General features: G+C 39.7%; 1 protein-coding gene across 1 annotated transcript in view; it reads left to right on the top strand.

The window, feature by feature from the left end:
• Positions 1 to 318: 318 nt before the first annotated feature.
• GSAP (gamma-secretase activating protein) overlaps positions 319 to 26,776 on the top strand; it is a 44,984-nt gene continuing 18,526 nt past the window's right edge. The window contains exons 1-19 of the mRNA XM_058805962.1: positions 319 to 582; positions 3,821 to 3,946; positions 6,775 to 6,831; positions 7,533 to 7,602; positions 8,018 to 8,074; positions 8,204 to 8,292; positions 8,703 to 8,772; positions 9,794 to 9,843; positions 11,156 to 11,260; positions 12,204 to 12,263; positions 12,896 to 12,939; positions 14,522 to 14,610; positions 19,110 to 19,187; positions 21,304 to 21,381; positions 21,852 to 21,944; positions 23,229 to 23,446; positions 23,741 to 23,810; positions 24,449 to 24,531; positions 25,147 to 25,200. Of these exons, the coding sequence (XP_058661945.1) occupies positions 319 to 582; positions 3,821 to 3,946; positions 6,775 to 6,831; positions 7,533 to 7,602; positions 8,018 to 8,074; positions 8,204 to 8,292; positions 8,703 to 8,772; positions 9,794 to 9,843; positions 11,156 to 11,260; positions 12,204 to 12,263; positions 12,896 to 12,939; positions 14,522 to 14,610; positions 19,110 to 19,187; positions 21,304 to 21,381; positions 21,852 to 21,944; positions 23,229 to 23,446; positions 23,741 to 23,810; positions 24,449 to 24,531; positions 25,147 to 25,200 (1,755 nt within the window). The remainder of the gene's footprint in view (positions 583 to 3,820; positions 3,947 to 6,774; positions 6,832 to 7,532; positions 7,603 to 8,017; positions 8,075 to 8,203; positions 8,293 to 8,702; positions 8,773 to 9,793; positions 9,844 to 11,155; positions 11,261 to 12,203; positions 12,264 to 12,895; positions 12,940 to 14,521; positions 14,611 to 19,109; positions 19,188 to 21,303; positions 21,382 to 21,851; positions 21,945 to 23,228; positions 23,447 to 23,740; positions 23,811 to 24,448; positions 24,532 to 25,146; positions 25,201 to 26,776) is intronic.

Here is a 26,776-nt window from a genome sequence, read left to right as displayed (position 1 = left end):
GGAGCGGGACTCTGATGATGTTTGTGACTCCCTTCCAACTCAGAATAGTCTGTGATTCTGTGATTCTTTCAGCCGGCCTGAGGAGGAGCCTGTGCGCCCGCTCCACGGGGAAAACGAGAGCCTTTCAGTCGGCGGGCCAGCAGCACGGAGGCGGCCGGGCGGGCAGGCTCGGAGGCGCTGTGCCGCCGCGCTAGGAAGCGGAAGGGCCGGCGGCGCCGGGAGCGGGCCGGGAGCCGCCGGAACCCCCGAGGGCCGCCCCCCACGCAGGGGGCGGGCTGAGGGCAGCGAGCCGGAGCGGCGGCGGCCCGGGCCGGGGCTATGCTGCTGCGCCTGGTGCCCGAGTTCGAGCTGCGGAGGGACGTGCTGCCCTGGCTGGCGGAGCGGGGCTGCGCCGCGGCTCTAGGTAACGCTCCGGGAGGCCGAGGAGAGCCCCATCCCTCCGGCCGGCCGGCCCTCCCTCTCTCCGGCCGCCTCCGTGCCCTCCCGCCCGCGGAGGAGCCGGGCTGCGGGGAGGCCCCCGGGTGCGGGTGCCCGGGAGACCCCCGGGCAGGCCCGCAGCGGGAGCTCCGGCCGCGGGGGCCGGTGAGGGCGGCGGGGGAGCGGCCCCGGGGCCCTCCTTGGCCCCTGGGTCCCCTCGGCCCCTGGGCCCCCCTCAGGTGCCGGGGCTCGAGGGGAGCGACCCTCGGGTGCCGGGGGACTTGAGATGGGCAAGTTTGCTGTTCTCAAGGAGTTTCTGACATCCCGAAAACACTTCTACACATCTGCTACACTCCACAGCTTGTTTCTTCTTCCTGCTCCTTCACACGTTTGAGGCTTTCTCTTTTTCTTCTCCCCTCCTCCCTGCCCCCCGCCAAAAAAAAAAAAGTTTCAGCATTACTCCCTCTCCCACACTGCTCCCCTTTCTGGGGGGAAAAGCCCCACAGCCTGAACGCTTTGGTGTGCCTGGTGAACGAGTGCTGGTTTAAAATTAGATGCAGCGTCAGCTGTCACAGCACCGTGCGATGGCCGGCATAGCGAGCGCTCGGGGTGGTGGTTGGAAAAAAGTGACCTCCCGTGCTCTTGGCACTGTGGCTTTTTGCTTGTTATTCGTCTGCAGAGCAGCTGGCTCAGTTCTGCTTTTCAGAAACTGATGAAAAACTTAATCTAATAAAATTATAATATAGTAAAAGTTATTGCTTCGGTAGAAATACCATCGATATGAAGTGTGATGAACTTGAAACGCCTTCAGTTGTTTTTACTTTACTTAAAATACTTAACTTGCTTCCTGCATTGAGGGGCTGCTTGGTGACAAACCAGAAAGTATCAGCTTGGAGAATAAGGGAATTATTTAGCAACCCATCATTTAAAAAATCTGTTAAAAACTAAAAAATACTTCACATTTTCTGCATTTGCTGAATAATTATTGAAAGGTATATTGAAGGGATCTGAGGTAAAATTCTGAAATTCTCCATGTATAATTGATTAATCTATGAATTTATTAGTTCATCAGTGATGAATTCAAAGATAAATCAATTTATATGTTAATGAAATAATGGTCTCAGAATGGCACTGACTTGTATTTGAGAAAGAGAAAATTGTATTGAGTCTTTTAAAATGTAATGGAGTCTTCATTCAGTAATGTCCCTGGTAATACAGAAGCATAAGAATCTAGTTTGGAGGGTGCATGTGATGAAATACCAGCACTGCTGTATTGCATTTTAACTTATCTGTGCATAGTGACTTCCTTCTCATGCAGTGCTGTCATATTAGGAATGTGAAGGTGGGAGGTAGGGATTTGAAAAGATTAATTTAAACATCAAAGAAATATCTAATCACAGAAAGCAAGTAATTTTTAGGAGTTATGGTACTTTCTGTCAGTGTTTTCAGATGTTACTTATTCATATTTATTATTTTCTTTCCTAAGGACTTGAAAGCACTTGATAGCATGTGAGAGCTGCTAATTGCGTGCGAGCTGGGAGTAGCTGTGATGAGAGGAAGGGAGCGGCAGGCAAAGTGAACCAGCCTTGTTCTCTTTATTCCACTTAATTTGGTATGAGCTGTGTATAATGGTCTTCAGGAAATCAAACTCTGCATGCTCCTGATTATGTTGGTAAAAGCTGTGTGCTGGGCAGGCAGGCTGGCTTGGCTCATTTGCAGCCCTTCATCTGCTGCTCTCAGCTGTGTGCATGAGGAAGAAGTTGTAGTTCTATGTGCAGGATTTTACTGCAGGAATTTCCAAGGGCAGAGACCATTGCCACTTCTTTGCCTCCATATTCCCACTGACTGTTCTCTGGAGAAGAGAAACTCTTTTCTGACGCAGAACTTTTTCAGCACCTTTAAGATGTCTGTGTCTGGTGACAGGTAAATTCATTGACATGGACCTTCTCTACCAAAATTCTGTGCTGAGGAAATATTGCATGAGAAAATGTGGAGACCGTAGTACTCATCTTGAAAGTTTGAGGTGGTTGTTAAGTTCCAGGAAGCTTCAGATAAAAAAAAGAGAACATATTACCTTTGACTCTCCCAGCTGTCACCATCTAGCCCTAACATAGTGGTACTATAGTGTACTCTGAGTGATCTGAAACCAATAGAAAGTGATGTGTTGCTCAATGTACAGGAAGGGTTTTCATTGTCCTCCCACAATCAAATGGAAAATTTACTTTCTTCTGATAATACTTGAAAACAGTTTTTTTTTCTTATCACTGCAAGCTGTACAAGCCAGTTTATAGTATCAGGCTTGTTAAACTAAGTTTCACTAAGTGTCTTCCTTCTATCAACACTTCATGATAACTGCCAAGTAAATAGTGTCAGACTTGACTAAATGCTTGCAGAAGGTTGAGGAGAGTTCTTTATGTTGATGCTTACTGAACTGCAGGCCACCTTTACTATAAAATTGAGACCAATCATACAGCTTCAACCTTACTAAGGGCAAAACTTCCATTTCCAGTACAAATTCCATCACAGATAAACACATTTTTGATGGCTGCAGTGATGAGAAAACATAAAAGCAGCATCAGGAAAGCATACATTTTTCTCACCTTGGGTACAATATTTTATCTTTTTTTCTGGTGGTTTTCTTTTTAATTTGTACTGCTTTGTCCAGATAGGCTCTTCTCTTTCTGTGTCCATCTTAGCTTCCTGCTTATTTATTTCTACTTTAACAGTACTCTTTCATTCACATCCCAAATTTTGTGTCCTCCATTGTTTAGTTCCCTCTACTTGTAGGTAGGTTGTATATATCTCTATGTGGTATTTGACCTTGTGGTTCTTTGAATTTCGGTGGGTTTTTTTCTTTATTAATTTCTTTTTGGAGGAGGAGGAGCTAAGAATGACACAGGAGAGGTAGTGTTGGTGTTATAGAAGTAATCTAAAGTCTAAAGATGTAGTTTATTTTCAGGCTTTCCTTTGAGATGCTGAAGAGGCAGGTGTGAGCAAATGATATTTTCCTCAGGTTTGTTCTCTCTTCCTGTAGTGACCAGAGGACTGCAGTATGGCTTAACTGTCTGAACCCTATGTTGTGTATAGTGAATTAATCCTAGGGGGTAATTTTGGTTTGGTTTGGTTTTTTTATTCTCTGAAAAAGCACATACCATTTTCATAACAAAAGATAGTGGTAACTATAATAATAATTCTGATGAAGAGGTAGGTGTTTACAAAAATAATGTTTTTCTTGCATGTTTTGAAGTCCCTTAACTATCTTTGTTGAAGTTATCAGATTAAAATCATGGTGTAAGAAGTACTCCCTCTTTTTCCAGAAAGGAGTCATTTTGGCTTATGCAAATAAGTATTTACAAGAAAAAATGTATTTAGCATATTTGCTTTAAGTGTGCATAAATTATAGGATGAACCAGCTGAAATGAAAATCTTGTATCTTTTTGTACTTTTTATTTCAGACACTTCTGAGAATTCATCAGCACTCTACGTTGTAAATGTTGAAAGAAATGGAAAAATTATTTATACCTGGAAGGTAAGTCCACCTTGGAATTTAATAAAAATATAGTTGAGAATAATACTCTGTGTGAATCTAATTGAGTTCTTGTAGTTTAATTTTTTTGAAGTAAGTGTTAGAACATGGAAACACAACTGATTACAACCTGGGGGGGTTGGGCAGTGGGAAAATACCTGTCTCCACTTCAGTCAAAGGTTAAGAATGATGAAATAGAGAGTAAAGTACTCACTTAAGTCCATAGGGTTTTTGCCCTTGATTTTTTGCTGGCCCAAAATCTCCCCATGAATGAAATGCAATTTCTTTAAAGCACTTCATAAACACAGAATTTCACACTCAATTTCTGAGTGAAGCCTAGCTATTAAATTCATGTGCAGTGCTTTAGTTAAATGTTTTCTCCTACTAAAATCTCTTAAGATACCATTTATCTAGCACTTTTTCTGCATATACTTTTCTGTAAGATTCATCTATAACACTTTATTGCAAGTAGTCTGAAGTAACCCCTGTTTATTTGATGTCTTGAAGTATCTAGAGCTGGCTTCTTAACATAGGATTCTGCTCTCCATGGTATATGTTTTATTTTTACTTCCAAGTGGGTTTTCTAATGGTTTTAGAAAGTGAGACTTTGTCTTCTCATTGTTCTTTTGATGAGACAAGCTGTGCTTCTTGACTGTGTAGCTCAGAGGAGTTTGTAGATCCAGCTGGATCCTTGAGGATCTTGGATCTTGAGGAGTACAGAAATGAGATGAACTCCAGTAGAGTAGGGGTGCCTTTCATTCCTCTCTGGCTCAGCAATGCTAAAACTCTCCAGCTTCCCTAGGGTTAAGGGAAGAGGTGAGGCCTTCACCAAGGCCTTAACTTTAATATGCTTTCACTGTGGGTGGATGTTTCCTTTACTACAAGCATAGGGAGGGGAGTCTGTACAGAACAACAATAACCATAAAAACAATTCTAAAGAGTGTGTCAAAGTTTGGGGTTTTTTTCATTGCTTAAGACTCTACAAGACTTAATACAAATAACCATGTAGCTCAGCAGGAGATCTGGTACTCTGTGTGTGTGGTGTTCCTGCTTTGTAGCACCTGTGGAATTTCACACTAGGCTTTTTTGGGCCTCTTTCAGTGTAAATGCCTTGTGTGCTCTTCAGGCTTTTGCTGGCACAAGGGGTGAGCTGTAGCTCCAGGTTCACATGGCTAGATGTAGGTGTGTGCCTGCATGCTGGGTGTTTAGGCTGCCACTGTAGCCTGTAGGGATGTGGCCAAGGCAGCTGGTGGAGCTTAGGGAACTGGCCCCTGCAGCCTGTTCTTTGGGAGGAGGTGTGTGGGGTGGAGGGTGTAAACTACACTGAGCTGGCCTGGCTTGTTTCCTTATGCATACAAATAGAAAACAAGCTTTGTCTTTTACATGAGAGACAGTCAAGTGTATTCTGTGTGAAACCAGGAGAAAGTGGACTCTGAGTTTTATTTCAAGCTTATTTTAGAGTGTTGTGTTGTACTGTGGTTTTGACAGTGTCTATATTTTGTGCCATTAATAGTTAATGTAGAGGAATATATTTTTAACAGAAGTGAATTTTATTTGCAAGGTAATGCAAGAATCTTCAGAGTGCACATGAAAACAAGTGTCCTAGTTTATGCCCAGTCATGGGCATTGATGTAGCTCTGTTACCAGTCTTGTGAAGTGTATTTTTCAGTATCTAAGTAAGATGGTGTTAACATTTCAAACACACTTGAAAAAAAAGTTATTTGTGAAAGCACTTGCTTAATCTTAAATTAGGAGTCCTGGAGCCTGTGTCTTAATATAAAGACATTTTGTTTTCCTTGTTTAAATCAGAAGTCAAAGACTTTTGTCATTGCCACAACAATAATGACACACTCAGAAATAGACCCCTTAGGAAGCAAATACTCAGGCTTTTGTTTCAACTTCACAAAGCACGATGCCACAAATTTGTAAATAACCACAGATCTCTGCCCTCTCCCCCTAAGCAATTGTTAAAAACAATGAAGCTCACTGTGGAAGTAGAAGCCTGTGTGGCTGGATTTAATGTCAGTAGTTTAGCAATTTAGTGCCTATACCCAGAGTACATTAATACACATCAGTTTGATTTGCTATCCAGTATATGCTGAAAAGCAGAATTTTCTTTTCCAGTATATTTGGAAAATTTAATGTATGGTAAAAATAATGTAGTAGTAATGTTTTGATTTGTAGTCCCAAACATTTGTAAGTGCTTCAAACAAAATCATCGTATATTATTTATCAGTATGCTAGAAAGGATATTTATTATGTTACTCTTCAAAGGCAGAAGGCTAATGGTGAGCTTATAAAATACTTAGCCTTCAAGCAATCACTTCCTAAGGCAGTGAAATCCTTTTTCCAGGCTGCAGCCAGATCACTGGGAGCTGATTTTTGGTGATGTTCGATGGTTCTGTGCCCTCTTTTGACTCACCAAGTTGGTGAGGTTCAGAATTCCAGCCTTAAACCTCTAGGGGCCAGAGCATCCCTACTGATTCTTGTACAGACATCTCTCTTCCTGGCCCTATTGCCTGTGACTAAAACCAGTTTAGAAGCAAAGTGAGAGAGAGGCATTAGGTTTATGCAATGGCTTGTGGGCTGTGGATTGGCCACATTTCAGCTTTATCCCATGTGTTAGTTCTAAAAGGAAAAAATAAATCTTTGTTCTCTTGGAATTAGAATTTGCTTTCTTGGAATTAGATAATTAACTGCCTGTTTATTTACAGGAGAAGGAAGTGTGTGAGGGTGTGTGTCAAGGGGCTGGGAGACCAGGGAGGTAGGGAAAAAACCCCCCAGTGTTTAACTTTGTGTATATTTATATTGCTGTTTGTTTCCATCCATAGGGAAACCAGAGAAACACTCACATTGGATTGTATGATCTTCAAACGAAGCAAAACGAGGTGAGAGCAATACCAGGTTTCTCTCTGGTGACAACTGTGCTGTAGTGTTTCAGATTTTGATGCTTTGCAACACAGTATGTTATGTCCTTAAGGGGTGTATCCTTGTTGGAAACAGAAAATATGGGATATTGGAATGATTCTCAGTAGTGTTAGAATGCACCACATTGCAGAACATCTGAGAGGCTTGAGAATAGTAAAGCATCAGGTCTGCAATCTTCATTTCTAAACAACCTTTTAAACAACAAGTCCTTTCCACTTCCCTTCATATTGCACACATGTGCCAAGAAGTAAATGTTTAGGGTTTTCTTTATATGTGTTTATTCTTGGTCTGTTTGGTGATACCATTATAAGAGATTATTTTATTCTAAAACTGAACACATTGCAATTCAGTAACTAAAATCATGACAAGTTTTTGAAGGTGTCCCCATAGTAGTATGAAATGAGTGAAATTTTGTATTTATATAAAGGTCTGCTATGCTCTAGTGGCAACATAGAGCTCAAAAGCACCATTAAAAAACAAACATGAGTAAAAGGAGAGCTATTATAATGGCAACTTGAAATGTGGTTCTTCTGGGCATGAAAAGATATGGCTTAAAGATAAAAACTGTGGGACAGCAGTGTTTTCCTAAGAAGCAATTAGATGGTTTCCTTTATGGAGTTTGAAAAAGCACAGTTATTAACATTACTGTGTTTCTCTGTAGCACCTCTATATGTTTGAGAAGAATCTGCACATAATCAGCTGTTCAATCAACAATGAAAGGACCTTATTGGGTAAATATGTGCTTTATCATTAGATATTTTTGGTCAAGATTTAGTTTAGTAGGATGATACATTTGGGTTTAGAATTACTTAAATGTAATTAAATGTTAATTAAACCTATGTGTTGCCCACAGCAATTTATGAATTTCTGTGGATCCATCACCAGATAATGTAGGTAACAACATAAAGACACAGCTGTGACAATATTGCTGTTTTAATAAATCATCTAAGACACACTGCCCCTTTGTTCACTTTCTCCTCCTGCATTTGTGCATACCTGCTACATCTAGAAGAGCTTCTGACATTCCTTTAACATAAATGTTTTTGGTAAAAGAATTGGTATGCTCATTCTTCAGGGATGTTTGATGAGATTAATGTCCAATATGCACACTCACTGTGGTTGTGTTGGTGTTTTCTTCTCCCACAGCAGTCAGCTTCTGTCAATATACAGAGGAAGAAAGAGCAACTCAGCTCTTACAGTCAGGTACTGCAAGTGGATTTTTAATACTGTTTGAAATATTGTACCTTTTTGCTTTCTTTCTCAGGTATTTCTGTTTAAAAAACAAACTTGCTTACATCAAAGAATATTATCTAAAACTTCTTCTTTTTGCAGTGTCCAAGTATTTAACCTTGCTAATTGAAATTCATCCCATTAATAATGTGAGAGTGCTAAAGGCTGTGGATAGCTGTGTTCGAGTACAGGTAAAGTATCCAACTAATCTGAAGATAAGCCAATTTAATCTGCTGTGCTAGAGAGAAAACATGGTTTAGTGCAGAAACACCTCATGTTATCTTGCAACTGTTACAGAGGTAATGTGCCCTGTTTCTTCAGAGAAATAAAGAAATGAAACCTCATAAAATGTTTGGTATAGAATATTTCTCCAACATGAAGGCTACTTTTTTATTGCTCTTCAGTCTTCCATAGTTTGCAGTTATAGTGACTGGTGACTATTAGTATGTAATAATAGCTATTTTTATTAATTAAATATAATTAGTGTGTCTGATTAAATTTAAAAATACATAAATACCCAGCAGAAAAAATACAAAAAAAATTTAGATAAATGTTCTAAACTACTTTGGTTTTTACTTATTCTGTGAAATTTTCTGTGTAGTTTCTTTATCCAGTTGAAGGCAGAAATGCTTCTAGAGAAAGTCGTCTCTTGCTAGTTTCAGAAGATAAATGTGAGTTAATGTTTTCAAAGTACATTGTCATTCTTTTACTTCAAGATGATTGTTATAGATTATATTTTTGGTAGACTTTTATTGGGGAAAAAAACCCAGGAAAAAAAAGGGTGTGAGTTATTCTAGATATTCCAAAGGTCTTTCAAAAACTGTGTCATTTACCAGATTTTTTTCAATGTTAACTGAACGACCATCTTTGTCTACAGTTAGTTGCTTAGCTCTTGCATTCATCAGTTATCTTTATTTCTAAAAAAGCTAAAATACACTCCTTATAGCTGCCTACATAAATCCAGAGCAGATCAATTGACTGAAAGATGTTATTTAACATGGGGAGTGGGACAAGAATAGAGCAATAGTTCCTTGGACTCAGCTAACATTGCATGTTCAGCCTAATCTAATGGCAAGGAATGGATAAAATGGACATTTGGAAAAGACTGGATTTTCCCTTCTTATTATAGAGTGAGATCTCTTATTCCATCCCCTTGGAGAGGCCCATCTTCCCTGAGCTAGACACCAGCCTTGGGAAGGTGGCCTTAGGTGGACAGAGCTAAATCAGAAACACAACATCTGGGTGGGTGTTGCACTTCTCATGCAGGCCAGCTGTGGATAACTTCCAGCAGTTTTGTGTGGGAAAGGACTGCGAGAGGTGTTCATGGCAGGAGGTGAAACAGGTCAGGGATGCTCTTGGACATGGGCAGGCAGCTCTGCAGACTTTTTCTCTCCATGGGGGCTCCTTGGCTTGGTTGGGACATTCCAGTCACTGTTTTTCAAGCCTGGGCTGGGCTGAGCAGGGAATTCTGTCCATGAGGTGTTATGGCTGAGGCCACTCTCAGCTCAGCAAAGGAAGAGACTCCAGGTCTCTGTGTAGGCACCTGTGCTCATGTGACGCAGATTTCCTCTGGAACTTTCCTGGCCCTAAAGTGTTCTTACAGAATTCTGAGAGGTGAGCTTGTTTAATAAGCTGTATAAAAGCATTTAAAAATGTTTGTTTGTAATGATTTTTTAAAATTTTATTTTAAAGATATTGAACAATTTGACATTCATGTTGTTGCAGAAGAAGAACACAAAGTGGTAAGATTAAAAAATCTTTGGGTTTGAGGTTTTTTACTTTAATTAATTTAGCTGAAAGTTTTGAAATTTTTTTTGTCATATGCTTGGGCAACACAAAGTTTATTAAAGCAAGCATTGATTATTATGGCAACCTATGCAGATGACCACAAAGCTGATTGAAAAAATTTACACCTTGTAATCTATGAGGAATTTTTTTATTTTACTGGGTTTGTCATGTATTGCTAAATGCTTCTGTGTGTTAGAAGTTGGGAGTAAACATAGTGTTTATTAATTTTAAAACTATTTTAAATATTTGCAACCATTTAAAATATTTTCAGAGTTGCCTTCCTAACCTTGTCTATTATGAGTCTGTGGGGAGTCAGTAGAGGATTTACTTAAAAAAACAAATGAACTGAAGATGTAAAACTTAGATACAGTCTGAGTACAGTGAGTGTTCCAATCTCTGTTTCCCCTCATCTCTTTTCTAACATGAGTTTGTCAAAAAATTGTGGATGTTCTTCTTGAAAGACTTATTGTTAATGAGCACTTGTCTAATAATATAATAAAATAATGTCTAATATTGTAAATGATTGTGTCATGAAAGCCAGTGTTTTGTGTTATGGAGCTGAATGTAGTCTTTGAAGGAAAAGTTTAGGACCTGATTTTTGTCCCTTTGTAATCTTTCATGGTTTTCTCAGTTTGTCATGACCCTTCAAGCAGTTGTATTTTATGTGCTAGACTACAGTAGTGGAGTAAAGATTTAAGTATAATCAGAAGACAGATTGATCTGATGTCCTTCTGACAAACAGTTTTGTTTTGGTTGACATGAAATCTCCCTAACTCATGTAAGTGGGCATGTATAAATCCCAACAATTTTCCACAGTTCTAGCCTTTTCTCTACTCCAGCCCTCTCTCTCACATGGCTGAGACTTGGATAGAAATCTCTTTTGGAGCTGACCCATTCCCTTCAGTAGTTAATGTAGCTGATTCTGAACTGACTGTGTTATTTCCCTCCTCTCTGAGGAAGGGTGCCTCTGCTATTCTTTGTTCACTTTGAGCAGTTTAAGTGGTGAATTTCTTGCAAGCAAGGAAGACTGAAAGAAAAGATTTGTTAGTAGGTGTACTCTGAAAACTGTGCTTCTGATCTCTTTAAACTGAGCACCTTGCACACAACAAAGGTGGAATTCATACTGCTGACAAGGAGCCTGTTCCTTCCAACCTCCTTGCTCTTTGTGTGTGTTCTTGCACTGCTTTTCTCTTTAAAGCACAGACTGTGCATAATTGTTGCAAAACTTTATTTGATGGCTTCTAATGTTTTATTCTTTCCCTGTAGGTGATTAAGAAGTCAGGTCAGCTTCCAAGAGCCAGAGTTGCAGATGACCTCGTTTGGGCACAGTGGGATATGATGGAGCAAAGACTCTTCTACATTGTTCCAAAGGTGAGCTGAAAGTCATTCTTGCAGTTTTGTTCCTGCCTGCCTGATGACAGTGAAGTTTTAAGTAGCAAGTGTGGAGTAGCAAGTAGGGGTTTGTTTTCATTAGGCTGGTCTTTCTTGTTCTTGCCTTGAATAACCTGAAGCAAAAGCCAAACTTGCTGTAGCTGCTGTTGTGCTTAGTACATTGCAAGAAGACTGGTGGTCTTAATGCTTTCTATAAAAAAGGTGGGCTTGGTAATTTCTTTTTTTTCTTGCTTTAGAAAGGTCTTTTATTCAAAAGTATCTAAATCTATCCAAAACTGCTGTGAGTATAATGCCTCTCTTCTAGGGAGTTCACATCTAGAACGTATTTTGTGTGCAAACTTACTGAGAGACCAAATGAGGACAGGTTCTTGGCAAAAAGCTTTGAAACTCTCAAAAAAACCCAGGGTTTGGGTTTTTTATTTTGTCTGAGCGACTAATTGCTCTTGATGCATTCTCTGTAAATAAAAAAAAAAAGATTTTTCTTTACTCTTCTTAGCCACGAGAAGAGTGAATGTTAGGAAATAACAGGAAGTGAACTGTGATGGAGAAATGTATTTATGATTTTGTGTCTGAGATACCCATTTTGAACTGACTAAAGCAAGATGCAATTCTTTTTGCCATATAGGTAGATATGGAAAACATTTTTTAACTTTCTAAAATGTGTGAGACGTGTATTGCTGTGCTGAAATGAGAGCCCACGCAATTATATATGATTGGCAGATAATGATCTGGGACAGGAAGGAAGCATGTCACAGTGCTATTGTGAGGGGTTATATGTGGTTTTTAAATTCTTTTGTCCCCTAACTCTGCATAGCTGTTAGCAAAGCAGGTTGAGTGTGAAGAATGGTGCTGAGTATCCAGTCAGTTCTCAGTCTGTATAATATCCTTTCTTACTTACAAAACCCATTCTTTTTAATTCCAGGAATCAAAGAGTACTTTAAGGTGTGTCCAGTTTTATCCTGAGGAAAATTTTAAGTCAATAGTAAGTTCTGAGTATTTTATTATAAATGGTTTACAGTGGGATGTAATTTTGTTTTCCAGGTACTGGTACAGAGATCTTTTGTCTTTTTCATTGTTGAAACTTTTTCAAAGGAAAACTGGAGTTTTTTAGGATTTTTTTGCATGATTTTCTTGTCAAGAATATATCCAGTTAGACTCAGATTTTCCCCACAGTAAGGTAACTTTATTGGAATTACACTTTTTTTGACCTAGAAGGCATTAAGTGACATTCATGACACTGTACTGAACTAATACTCACTTATTGAAAGCAGGCTTAGCAAGTGCACTAGACAAAGAAACCATGTGATTTTCTGTCAGTTTTAAGTGAGACAGGAACATTTATTGCAGCCAAAATACAACAAACAGAACATAAAAATTACAACATGTGATTGTTACTAGACCTTTGGTCCAGTCACTTTTATTTTCTCTTCTAAAAAAGAATCTGTTTTATGGAGGTTTTTGAAGTGACTGTAAGGATTAGAGGAGAATAAATAAACTTGTTAAAATATTGAATCTGGTTAAATGTGACTATGACACATTTTACTGGTTTGAAATGCTACACAAAGTATATTGACCTCTGTAAAGAACAGGTTTGTTTTCCTTTTTGTTTAACAGCTGGAATCACACCTGGATATTGCTGTAAATGACACACAATTAAAGTAAGTTGTTTGTTTTTTTAATGTTTTGGTTTGCTTTCCTTTCAATATACATGGTAACATTTTACAAACCTAAGTAAAATTTGTCCAAACAATATCTTTGGTTGCAGTTGCCTGCATGGCACTGGAACATGAGAATAACATGAAAACTGTGTCCAGACCTCCAGTTCTTACTCTCATCGGGGTCATCTGTAAAAAGTAATTTAATCCTTGACTGCTTCTTAATTTTTGTAAATGACAGTATTTGTCTAAAGAGCTAGCTATAGGTTAAACCTTCTGAGTATGCTGAACCTATTTAAATTAATTTGCTTTAATCTTGGGCAGGTTTTAATGGTGATGTTAAAATATCTGTCAAGGGAAGCTCTGCATTTTTAATTGCTGTTGCAAGTTTTATTGGGCAGTTAAACAAACCAGTAGCACCTTTTTATGGCCTGTGAAGACACTGCCTGTACTCTGTTCTCCTCCAGCATGCTCCTTCCAGCAGCCTGCACTTCCAAAGATGAAGATTTGTCTGATTCTGTGTCTGCCATGCACATGACTGCATCTGAGCTTGTCTCCTGAGGGCTCCCTTTTAACTGAGGGAAAAAACTAGTCAGGATGGTTTAACTCTGTCACAATCGTCATCTGTCTTTACATTCCAAAACAGCCCATTTATTTTTGTGAATAAAAAGGGAGGCCAGAGCTGTCAGGCCAGGTATCAGTAGCTGAAGGTGGTTTAGTTCCACCCTGCCCAGCTGTGGTCTCAGAATGTCTCAGTGCTGTGCATAAGGCTCAGTGTGGTGCTCCTGCCTGTGCAGGTTGTGTCCTCTTACAGTTGGTGCTGAAAGAACACAGCTCTTGTAAGGGCTTCAATGCTGTATTTTACTTTATTTTATTGGTTTTCCAAATTACTGCAGAAGACCAAGGGGAAAATCTCTACAGGATCAAAATACTTCCTGGCAAAAAATACAACCAAACAAAAAGACCACCCAGCCACAACAACAACAAAAAAAAACCAAAGCAGACTGACTACAGTCTTCTGCTGCATGTTTTCCAGGGTAAAAATAAGCCTTGATTTAAAAGATTTAAAAATATGTAAAACCATTGAAACACAAGCAGCATGAGACTGAAAATGTCATGGTATAACAAGTTCCATGTGAGTGTGATTTTGAGCTTTTCTTTTCAAGTATTTCCACTGAAGGTAGTGTCCTTATTACAGATTAAAATGTAGCTTTACAGCCATGGGCTGTACAGTTAGTCTGCAAAACCTCTGAGTTATTAGGTGTCACAAGTACTTGGATTTCCAGTATGTCATGACAACTTGCTTTCACTTCAAAGTATAGGAATGGTTGGACAGTCCAGTAAGTGAATATGAAATTGTCAGGTATGTTCAAAATTGGTGGTCAACAGTGTGCACTCTTGGGATTCCTGTTTCTAACAGGATTGAGCAAATTGGTTAAAGCCCAATTTAACTTGTATTACAGAATATTTGATTATAATTTAATTCGTATATTTTGGTTACATAGTGACTGTTCTGGTGATCTTTTTGTTGTGATAAATCTCTGTGGATGAAGTGATTTACTTAGTGATCTGTATTTGCTCACAGACTTGTGAATTTTGGATATGATTACTGTCAAGATCAAGATGTTGCATCTAAATCTTTGAAAAACCTTCAGGTTTTCACAAGTAAAGCAGGTAATGAATAAATACAAATATGGTAAAAATTACCCCCACTAGTAATTATCATGCAGTGTAATCCTAATTGATTACTGAATTTATTCATAAATTATTGGAAAACACACACAAATAAAAAAATTTATAATGTGAGGGTGAGATTTGTATTCCTTTAGAGCACACTTGGCAGGTAACTGGAAGGAGAGGGAGAAGGCAACTGTGCTTTATTAGTATTAATAAATTTCTTACCTTCTGAAAGCTGCAGTGAAGTTGAGCTGAAGTACCCAGAGTTTTATATATCAACCTACCAACAAGAAAACAGTCACCCAGAAACCTTTTGGTAGCCCAGCTGCAAAGAACTGGTACCAGTAAAATCTCTCAGCCTAAGAACACCTTAGCATTTTCCTGGCAGTTTCAGAGCCCAACAGGTACCAGAACATTGCTGTGTGTTACATTAAAGCAATCTAATGTTAAAGCTGACCACAATTATGTTAGAAAGTAAACTCAGGGAGGGTTTTGTCTGGGTTTCTGATCTAGCATGTATTTGTGTTACAGAGGGGACATATGTACACAGAGCATGTGCAGTGCAGGCTTTAAGAGCTTCATATTGCTGATAGTGTGTGGTGTTTAGAGGTCCAAGTATGTGATACTAAACTGGCATGTGCTACTCAGGGATTTAGTATATATATGATTCCTTAAACTTAAACCTGAAATGTTTCTTAAACCTTTAGGATTTTGGAGTCTCCCTCCATCCTAACATATGCCATGAGCTTTTTTGGATTAAAAACTGGTCTCAAGAGGTATCTGTTCATCACAGCTGTTTTCAGCCTGTCAATTAGACCATCCAGGCAGGCAGAGATGGTGTCTGTTTGACCTTTGGCTGGTCAGCAGAGCTGTGCAGGGAAGTGTTGCAGGGGAGGCTGTACTTGTCCCTCCCCAGGGCCTGCTGTGCACACAGGGACCTGCTGAGCTGTCTGCCCCTTGCACTGAAATGACCATTACTGCCAATCAAGTGAAGTACAGCTTCCTTACATGGATTTCTTTTCTTACCAAGGCAAACTGCATGCTTATAGAGATTAGAGGGAAGGAATTAGAAGTAAGAGAAAGCCAAGGTTCTATCTTTCAAATGTAGATTAGGCTTTTTCTCTGTTAGCAAGACAATTTCTTATATAAACAGCCAGTCCAATAATAGAAAATATTATTTATTTATATATCTGTTTCCTTTAAAAACCTATACTCCTCTGGGGAGGAGTATATTCAGATTGAAGTACCTCCTTGAGTTTAGGATGAAATTCAGTCATCCTCCAACAAGACTCTTGTTTAGTTACTGTGAAGTAAAATGTTTTTTTCTGTCTGGTGACACACAAAGTCTGTGTGGAACCTTTCTAAAGCAAAAGCAAAAGTGCTTTCCATTGCACTTACTGTAAAACAGATAATTTGACAATTGCACTTAAATGAGATTACTGTACATGGCTTTTCCTTGAATTTTGTTTAAAACTGAGGATTACCTTGCACAACTCATTTTTGGTAACTAACAGTTTGGACCAAGTTATTTTGGTGCTAAAATCATATCTAGTTGTTGAAGAATACTGTAGGTAATAACAGTAAAGGTTCCCTTTTGTGCCTCAGGGTGATTTGCAAAACTGGATTGCAAGTTCTTTGTGGAGCAGACTGTGCCTGCTGTGGTCCTGCTAGCACAGCTCTGATATTAATGCCATATCCCTGCTTGTACCATTCAGACATCCCTGGCAAAGTGGAACTGGCAAAACTTCAAACTGGAATATTCCATACAATTTCCCATTTAATAAAACTCTTATTGTCTCCTGCCAGTCTGAACTCTGAATAAAATCACTTTTCCTTTCTCAAACTTCTGCAGCAGAAAAAGTAGCTCTGTTCCTTACACTCAGCACAGACAAAGTATCTCCAGGTAAAAAGCCCCATGTAATTCTTGAATAGCTGAGATCAAGTAGTTTCAGTCTCAGAATTAACTTGGCATGTCCAGAATTCAGTGGTTATTAGATAAACACTGTACTGTTATGTGTTCTCTTAGTGCTTTAGAAATATTTTTCCATTGAATTTGCACAATATTTAAAAAAATGCAGGCAGTAAGAGGTCATAGACACTGGATTCCCATCAGCTAACTATCCCCTGAAATGTAGGCATCTGGACTGTGTTTCTAGAGAGAAATAGGCATCTCCAGAGGATGACTCAATCCGTATTTCTTTGTTTGCTGAATAAGGGTCTAAATGAGAGATGTTTGGATGGCTGAAGTTAAGTGAGGCAAGTCCCTCCTAAGTCAGTACAACTAGACAAAATGCCCTGATGCAATGTTGTATTTGAGTTGTGACATTTGGATGCTTTGTTGGGATGCTGTTACAGCCTTATGTGTTGAGTTTTTGCTTGAACAGAAATGAGGAATTTAGTTAAAGTTTCCTAGGGAAAACCTAATTTCTGCATAGCGTAGGTGACTCTTGTGGTCTCAGTGGGCTGACTTTGTCGAGTGCCAGAGTTGTAACTGCTGTTTGCTGAATAGGAGTAGAATTTAATTTGAAAATTCTGCTTCTTTTCTCTTTCTTCTTTCCTTTCCTTTTCTCTCTCTCTTTCCTTTTTTTTTTTTTTTTTTTTTTTTTTTTTTACCTTTGTGGTCAAGATCTTTTTTCCCTTTTATTTCTGGAAAGATAAGTGTCTATCCAAGTATATCCTCACATGAGTCTTCTCACCTTGCAGCATTCAGCTACAGCTTTTACTGTTTGCAAATGATTTTGAAGTGAGTAGTGTGGAAGACCTGGCTCTGCATACAGTTGCAATTGGCTGATAAGCTTTCCCTGCAGCAGCACAACCCAGCTCTAATTTGCAGAGAGCTCTGCTAAGGGTAGGAAAGGAGTCTGTGATGTATTCTTAGTGTCTGGCTGCCCTGCTGGGATTGCCAGGACTGTGTCAGATGTAACTTTGCTTGGACACCTGTTGGTGTGAGGCTGCCATGTTTCTGTCTGCATTAACAAAGCACCATTTGTTATTTCTGGTTGTTTGTAGCTCACTTTGTTGACACATGGAGCAATATTGTTGAGTTGAAAGATGCACATCCTGTTTATAGTCTGCCATAGCTGCAGTTTCTGTGGTCAGCTTGCACATTGCCCACTGACACTTCAGTCTGAGCACACTCACTTGCCTGTTGTGCAATTTACAGACAGTGTACACAGAAGACTCCAGCATACAAGAAGGAAATTTGCAGTTCTGGAAGGGAGCTGTTGATAATAAAACAGCAATCCAGTGGGTTGCTGGAACTTCTCCAGTCTTCCTCATGAGTCCTGATGCTGCTACTTTAAAAATTATGCATGTTCTGATAGAAGCCAAGGGCTCTGGCAAAATGCCCTGTCTGTTGTCTGAATGACTCAAATATCCAAGCAAAACTGTATCAAACCATATTCAGTCAGCTAAGAATAAGCAGAAAGAAAAATTGCATCTTAAGAAAGCAGTTACCTTCCCCAAAAGGCAGAAACAAGAACTGTCTCAGCCATATCTTATCACAGCTATGGTACAGCCTTGTGGTGTGAAATACCAAGGCATTTAATCAAATAAATTAACTGGGTACCTGTGCTTTATTTGTACTTGTGCTTTTTCCATACTATGCCATTTTCTGCATAACTTGTATACACAGCCTTTTATTTTTTACAGAACAGTACCTGTATTAGTATTACTTTCTTTTCTTCTTTTAAATGATAAATTTCCAATCAAGGTAAAAGGTGAATGGTCATATTTGTGGACAAGCTTTCCCAGCTGTATTGGGATAATGTGATTTGGAGGCTACTTTTAACATGAATGCCAAAGCATCAGAGTAAGGAGATTAAAGTTTTTATGAGAGTGAAAGCAGGGTTACCATCCAGTGGGGTCATAACAGGAGCAATCTGATCTAGAATTATTCTGGGAGTGGGAAACCTTCCTGTATGCAGTACCCTGGCTGAAATAAACTTGCCCCAAGGACTGACTTCTCTCCTAAATAAGGTAATGGCAGTTCTTTGGGCAGGAAAGGGGAGAAGTGGCTGTCACTTCTAGTGTGAGAAAGCTTTGGTAGTGTATTCATGCTGCTGCCAATATGAGATTACTTGAAAAGCAAAGAAATGGTGTTTTATTATGTTGTTGAGCATATCTGACAGCTCCTGAACACAAAATATCTGGATTGAGGCAGTCTGTGGAGAGAAAGGCTTGATCAGTTTTCTGGCTGCAAGCATGATTTCTCCTGGAAAGGGCTAAAATGTACTTCCCATAAAAGAAAGAACTGGCCATGACAGGACCCAGGTTTCCATTGTGCCAGATTGCCTCCTCTGTTCTTTCTTGATTTTGTTTCATTAGGTAAATGATGATTAGAGTCCATAATAGATACTCCTGTAATCCTTATCTTTTTTGAGAGATTATTTTTAGTTTCTAATTTGAAACAGTCTTGATTTGGTTTTATGCAGTATAAAGATGTCTTGATGTTCAGCTGGACAAGTGAATTTTCTTTCTCTATTTTGTCTTTTTAGGAGGCTTGTGTGTGTGTTGTAGTCTAGTCTCTGATATTCCTCATGAGATCATATACTCCATATATTTTCTACATAAAGGTAAGACTAACTTGGTAACTTACTGTGCTTTATTTTGGAGAATGTCAGTGTGCTAAAAGAGTCAGAGAATGCCTTTCAAAACAAATAACTACCAAAGTCTGCAGACAATAAGCTACTGTGGCTGCTGTTTCAAGACAGCAGCTGCCTTTAGCTGCCTTTAGCTTTGGCTTTCCTGCTGTAGGGTTCCTGCCTGATGCTGAGTGAGTAGCTTCAAACCAGTGGCCTTGTAAATGGTTATTAATTTGCTCCCTTTTTCTAGCCAGACTTTCCGGCATGCTGAGCACAGACATCAATGAAATCTGTGGGAGCTTGCAGGTGTGTTGTACTTATGCCATAAGGCATTTGTATGGGAAATAGAGCCAACAGCTCTTAGCTTGAATGTCTGCTTAGAATTCCAGTTCAATGTGTCATTTTCACAGCAAGAGGTGCAACACCCACTGATTCTAAGAATAGTCGCTGTGTAAGTGGTGCTGGAGCTCTTAAAGTTAAGACCTTTGTTTGAAAATAATAAAGGGCATTGTTTTATTCCAATCAGAATAAAAATTCTCATTAAGATTTTCTTATTTGATACATGGACAGAGAGGCAAATTATTTCTCAACTGAGAAGCTGCATAGTATGGAGTAACTGTGTTCAAGTGCACACTGTGTCTGTGTTCTACCTTAACTGTTTGCTTTCTTGTGTCACGATGCTTCTCATAGGTCAGGGCTGCACATACAACTTGCTTTGCTGCTGGAATATTGTGGGATTGAGTGAACTACCTTTGTCTGTTCTTGAAGGCATTAACAAATTGGGAAAAGTCCTTTTTGGGTGTGACACACAGTGCACTGCCCTGCTGTGAAGGGCTGATATTCCCAGCCACACCTGACATGTAGCCAAAGAGTTTTTGGATTGCTGGAAGCCAACCATGGCCCTTGCACATCCTGATCTGTACTAGGAAGAAACTGAGGATAAATATGGTGACATTTCCTAGCTAAGTCTGAAATCACCTCTGTGGAATGGAGTTGTTTGGTGCAGAGCTGTTTGTGGGTTCATGTAAGATTCATCAGTTGTACAAGAGAATTTTAATAATGGTCCTGCAGCGACCCACAGAAGCAGTGGTATACTGGGTCCATTACTCACATTTTGGAGGCCATAAGCCATATTTTGAAGACATTTAAGTAGTTCAGTTTATTCTGCAGCCTCTGTAATCTTGGCTGGAAGCTTCCCACCCCTGTTAAAGCAGTCACTGCAGCATAAACAGAGAAGTCACGATGTTGCAGTTGAATTCTGCAGTGCTGGTTTTAGCTTGCATGTGCTCATGCTGGCAAGTGACAGAGTGGTGATGGGGAGTATACTGACTCACTGCAAGCTAACTTCAGCCAGTATTTTGTATGAAAAACTCTATCTTTTGACACCTCTGCCTCTGTAGTGTTGCTGTTGGTGATTTTTCTCTTGGTGGTCCTGTAAACTGTGGATCTTATCTTGAATTTCCATGCATTATTGAGTAGGATCCTGGTCATGACACCATTAGTTACTAGAATCTTCAGCTTTTCCCAGAGAAAATTTGAGGGCATTGTGTCATTCTTACTGAGTGCCAGAAGTGTGGTAGAAATCTAGATTAAAACAACAGCTGTGCTGTTGCAAAGCCCATGCAAACACAGCAGGTCTGAAATTGGCCTTTGTATAAACTGAGCTGAACTAAATTAGAGCAATAGGGCATGCAGATAAACAAAGTGGAAATTCTTTAAAGCAATTGAAAGATCACCAAAATGTGAAACACAGCTATATAAAGGATTTGTGTTTGGGTTTTTCTGGGAGAAAGGTATTTATTACCCCAGAGCACAAGCTTGCTCTGGGATGGAGTGCTTCTCTAAACACAAATGTAGGCTGGGCCTACATGGGTAGTTTTCACACACTAAAGAACTGCATTGTGTAGGTGCCAGTCTACTAAGTGTGCAGGAACTCGTTCAGGATGGATTAAATCTGTCTGTGCAGACAACCCCATAAAGCAGTCTGAAAGATCCCTGTTTGGGTCTATGGGAACTGCAGAAGTTTCTAGCTATGAAGTCGTAGGTGGATTGTAACAAATGGTGTTTATTGTTTGAGGTTTTTAAAATGTTCTTTTTTCCCCTTCAGGTTACAACAAAACTTTTACAGTTTCTCTAGAAAGAGCAGAATCTCATCAATTGAAGGAAGTGGCTTTTATGAATCTTGGTAGGTTACTTGTGTTACTTTCCTGTGTGACTGCCATTCTCTGTGTAGTAGGGAGACAAATGGCTAACTCTTCTCTGGGAGGAAAGGAATTTTTTTTTACCTTGGCTTTAGGGAGCAGTGTTATTTTGCTGCTTTTCTTCTGCTTGCCTTTTGTATTTGGCATTTGATATTGCAATGCCTCACTGTTAGTAAGCAGCTTCCTCTGAAATTGCCTCAAAATCTGTGCTGGACATCAGCTGCTGAGTTCTTGAGTATCTCAAGTTTCTTGAATCCTACCCTGGAAACCCAAATGTACTGCTAGTGTTTCCTGTGTTAATACAGCAGCAGCTTTTAATTAACTTCTTTTGTATTTCCTAGATATAATCAATTCTTCACAGAGAAGTGGGCCAAGTTGAGAATCATGTGAAAGAGCCTCTTAAAGCAAATAAGTGATCAAGTGCTAAATTGACCGCTGTTCTTTCTTTAAATAGACTATTATGTGGCTGCTTATTTGCCTGGCCAGTTCCTGCACCTCCTGAACATTCAACATCCTGACATGCTGTGCTATAGTTTGTTTCTGACAGGTATAGTAAAACTGCTTTAAGTAATTTAATTGTTGTTGTGGAAACTTGTTCATATCTCTTTACATGAAAGTTGTATTTCTCAATGTTTCCTTATTGCATAGTGTTCTGACAAAGGAAGGATACTCAAAAAATGACATTTTTGCTACTTTCCATTTTAGAAAGAGAAGCTGAACTGGCATTTCATACTTTATGTATTTCATACTTCTTGCTTGTTATGAAATGGAAGAAGACCTTTCACTGAATTTGAAATTCTCTTCCTTGGTTTCACAGTTTCCCTTCCCCCAACTTTGCCCATGTTCTTGGTCCTCCACTGTTTTCAAATTTCACATGAGATGTAAATTTGATTTTACATTTCCTTCCTCCAATTGAGTTGCTCTAAATGTGTGTGTTTGGAGGGTGTGGGGAAAGGAAATCTGTGTTTCCTTCACCTGATCAGGCTGATGCAATTTAATTTAGAGTCTCATCTGAGATCCGTGTTACTTCATTTCCAACGCATTTCCAACAAACACGTCCTTGTGGGAAGTGGTTTATTTTTGGAAGTGGGGTGCCTTTGTTTGAAAACAGAAATCTGTTGTTCTGATTGGGTGAAGGGGACATAAATTGTGGAAACTGGTGCAGGGGCAGCATCATAGGAAGCTAATACCTGTTTTGTATGTGTAATGAAATACTGTCCTGCTAAAAATGAGTGGAAAGCATCACTGCTGGATGGTGGGCCTGATTTCTCTGATGCAAGGCTCTGAAATACAGTACCTGTATGGTACCATGGTGGTGAACACTGGTACATAAATAAAATGGTTTTGGTCTGAGGCTTCAGGAATAATTGTAGAGCAGAACCTGCCTGTTCTGGCCATTTGGATTGATGGCAAGAGATCCACCAGTAGAAATTTGTATCATGAGTCTGTATGTGAGCAGTTCTGATCTGCACAAGCTGTACCAATAGGTGCTAATTGTAGTGTTGAACTTGTGCTACTGTCCTTGTGCTCTGCTCTGTTCTATCACATGTACTCTGATTTGCCTTGGAGCAGCATTGTGAGCCTGAAATCTCTACACTTCTCTGTGTCAGCAATAGGGAAGGAGAGAACTGAGTATGGACTGTGCTCCTTATCTACTTTCTTTATGGAGCCAGCACCATTCCTACTCCTCTTCAGTATACTACCAGGCAGGTAGTGCAAGAGGCAGACTCTTTCTTATTGCTGGGGGCCTAGGAATCTTAAGAGAAACACACTGGTAGCAGGCAGATTTTATGTTCTTACTCTTTTTTGTTCTCAAACCAATGTTCTCCAGGTGAGGATGCAAGAATTGACACGTTACAAAACTGTTCCATCCGGTGCCCATGGGTGTCAGCAGCCCTGGACTGCAGTGCAGGAAGTCTGTACCATGTGAGCATCAGTGACAGTGCCTTGCTGCAGCTCCTACACAAGAGCAAACGAGACTGTGAGAGATTGGCAGCTCTGCATTGTGCCCTGCTCTACTTCCAACACACAGAAGATTTGGAAATGCAGGTGGGAAAAGAGCTTCCTCTAAATTTTTTTCCAGTGACTGGCGTCTTATACAAAGCAGTAGCAGGGCATGAATGGCATCAGCCAAAGAGAGGTCCTGATTCACCTGGCAGTGCCAAGAGGCTCATCAGCTGGGCTGCCCTAAGCCCTGATCAGCCCAGGCTGTCCTGAAAAGATCTGTGTTACTATCACTACTCCATGCAAAGTGTTAACTACCATAACCAGATTTTCTGTTCTCTCTTACAACACGTGATTAAACAGAGAGATGTGACAAGCTCCCTGTTCTCATTCTGACAGATTATTCAATGGATTTCTGAGAACCTGTCAACATGTCATTCTTTTGACCCCATTCAAGAATTTATCATTGGTAGGTACTTCTTTTCTTGCATTCTGAGTTTTTCTGCATACTCCAGTTGACACTAAGGAGAGGCCATGGCAGTACAAAACTGACTCTTATTTCTGAACTTTTTGGTTACGATTTGTGTTAACTAACCTGCAGTTTGTGCATTAAGAGACAGTCAGTATCCGTAGTTTAGAAGATACATAGACATCTCAAATCAGATTGGCAGTAAAGCTTTTCAAATGCATTTTTCTGTCTAATGGAACAAATGGATTTATCATTATTTTAGGTCTCTGGAGATTCTCCTTAGCTTCATTCTCCTCCAGCTCTAGCCCAAACCAGTTTTTTCAAACGGATTTGGCTTATCATGATACTCTCTTCTAATAGGTAGTTTCTCAGTCTAGCCAGTGCAGAGTCTTTGCACAAAGGACCCCTGCAGTGCTGAGCTGTAGCCAAGCAGCTGACCCAGCCCTGCAGCCATCTGGACTTCTCTTCCTCCTTTTGTGCACAGAATGGGACCAGTTCCACAATGGAGGAAGCTGTTTCAGAGACAGCAGCAGGATTTGTCCCTAAAAAAGTGTCAGATAAGCAACAGTGAAGTGTAGTCTTGTTAACTGATAGTTTATACAATCTTGCCCTTATAAATCTTTTCACATTACATTCAGCCTCCCTGTACTGCAGACTGTGTCCAGAAACTGAGAACCTGGATAAACTCCTGCCCTACACATCACTGCAGGACTGGATTGGGGTAACATAACAGCTGGTACTTTAATTAATAGCTAGAGGGTCTGGGTTTTTATCCCTTAGTACAGCCTATAGCTTGTGTGTCTTACCTTTTCATAGATATGCTACAAATTGATACCTTTATGCCTGTTCTTTATGCCTGTTTTAGTTTGCCAAGTCTTACCCTTGGTGGTGTTTTCCATGAGGCAATTTTTTGTCAACAAATAAAAGCATTTGCAAAACCAAGAACAGTTATTATAATTGAATGAATGGTTAAATATCTCAGTTTTCATAATGAAGTATTAATTTATTCCTTATCACATGAGGTTTATAGTGAATACAGAATACATTTAACCAGCAAAATCATGCACTTATTTCCAGGACAAACAGAATCTGTAGAGTTAAAATTTACAAGTAAGCTTGAAGAAGTAAAATAACTTCAAGCAAGACTTTACAGTTAGAGCAAATAGTGTCTTAATTTCTCTGCAGTGACACTGTTCTAATATATTGTTTTTCTTAAAAATAAGGGCACAGTTTTGGCTAGCTAGCTAGTTTCCTGGAGGAAATGGGTGATGGAGATTAGATGCCCCATGTTCTATGCTAAATTGTAAGACTATAAATATTTTTTCTGTATTTATAGGCTGTCCCTGGAGTAATATGTGCCACAGACATTATTTCTCTGCCTGTGTTAGAGGTAAGTTCTGGTATAAAACCACATTTGTATTTGCAGATTTGTAGCTGCTTTTTTTGTGGGTTGGGGGTGTGCTAAATATTAATGCAGCAGTATCCCTACAGACCTACCCAAAAATAGATATGAACAGAAAATTGCCCTGTTGGAAATGATTTATGCATTTACTAAAATATCAGTTAATCAGACTCAAAGATGGTGGGGTTTTTTTTCCCTTTCTGAAGACACCTTTATTCAGCAGGGAGGATTATCCACAAATTAATTCTTGTTAATCAGATTGATACTGCTTCACTTTATGACTTTGGTAGCAGAAGGCAGAGGTGGTATAACAGACCAGTAGGATTTCTACACATGCCCACTTTGAGGGCTATTTCATTGTGCTGCCATGGTGCGGATGGCTTGTGACCCTCTTACTTTGTTTTGTCCAGAGCATCCTGTGATTGCACTGATGTCAGGCTTTGGCTACTCAATCTAGACAAATTGCTGCACAGCCTGGAAAGGGCAGTGCAGTATGGGGAGAGCAGGATAGGTTGTTTGGGTAGGAAATTGTACTTGCCATTGCAAACAGCATGAATGATTCTTCCTGTCTTCCCATTCCACTCCCTCAGCTCCAGTTTGGAGAAATTCTTGAAATTTTCCTAAGCGCTCCCCTACAAAACCTGAAACAGAATTTTTATAAGCAGTTTATTGTGGAGAACTAACTGGAAGAATGTGGAGTTTAGACACATAGGATTAGACTCTGGATACCTGACAATGTTGTTCCATGTAGCTCTTTAAAGATGTGTTTATAATTAGTCATAAAGCATCACTGTTCACAAAACCTTTTAAAAATCAGTGAAATTGCCACTGCTCTCTCACTCTGCAGCAGTCAGTGCATCACAGCTGTGCTGCACACATTCCTAGGGTTGCTGTCAGGGAATAGGGCTTTGCATGGCTTTGCTTGGAAAGGCTGCCCTGAGAACTGGGACACCTGGGAAAATCAGATCTTGAGAAAATTTGTGTGCAGATAATCCCTGTAATTCACTGAGGTCAAGTTAGCAGGACTTTAATTTGTCTGAGATTGAACCTCCAGCCCCTGGGGGCACATGCCTTTAGCAGCTATACTTCCTGATTGTGGAACTCATTTCCTATTTCTGTCTGAAACATAAACAGATTGAAAAGGTCAGAGTTGAGCTAAAGACAAATATTTCCTGCTACTTTTGATGGCAAATTGTTGTGACTCTTGCATGAGGACAAAGATGCTAATGCACAGGGTAAGATTTAATGCTCTGGACGTTTTGTACCACACCAGTGTCACAAACTCACCACAGCCTGAGTTTAAGTGGTCAGTTGGTGTTTCAGTTGGTGCATGTTGGCATCAGGAGTCAGGCCCTGGTGACAGACCTGGTTCTACAAGTAGTATTTCTGTTCCAGAGATTTTATGGCATTTCAGAGGAAAAAATGGTTAATTGCTACTCTGAGAACTTTTTGGAGTTCTCAAGCCCATGACAGCTTTTGGGAGGTCTATGTCCATATTCACATTAAAAAATTGTTCTGTTTGGGTATCAGTTGTTTTTATCACTAAATTCTTGTTCATTAAGGT

Source organism: Ammospiza caudacuta, chromosome 5 (genome assembly GCF_027887145.1).
Source record: "Ammospiza caudacuta isolate bAmmCau1 chromosome 5, bAmmCau1.pri, whole genome shotgun sequence".
Lineage (NCBI taxonomy): Eukaryota > Metazoa > Chordata > Aves > Passeriformes > Passerellidae > Ammospiza > Ammospiza caudacuta.
The sequence above is the reverse complement of the archived record's forward strand: the minus strand, read 5'-3'. Positions and strand labels throughout refer to the sequence as shown.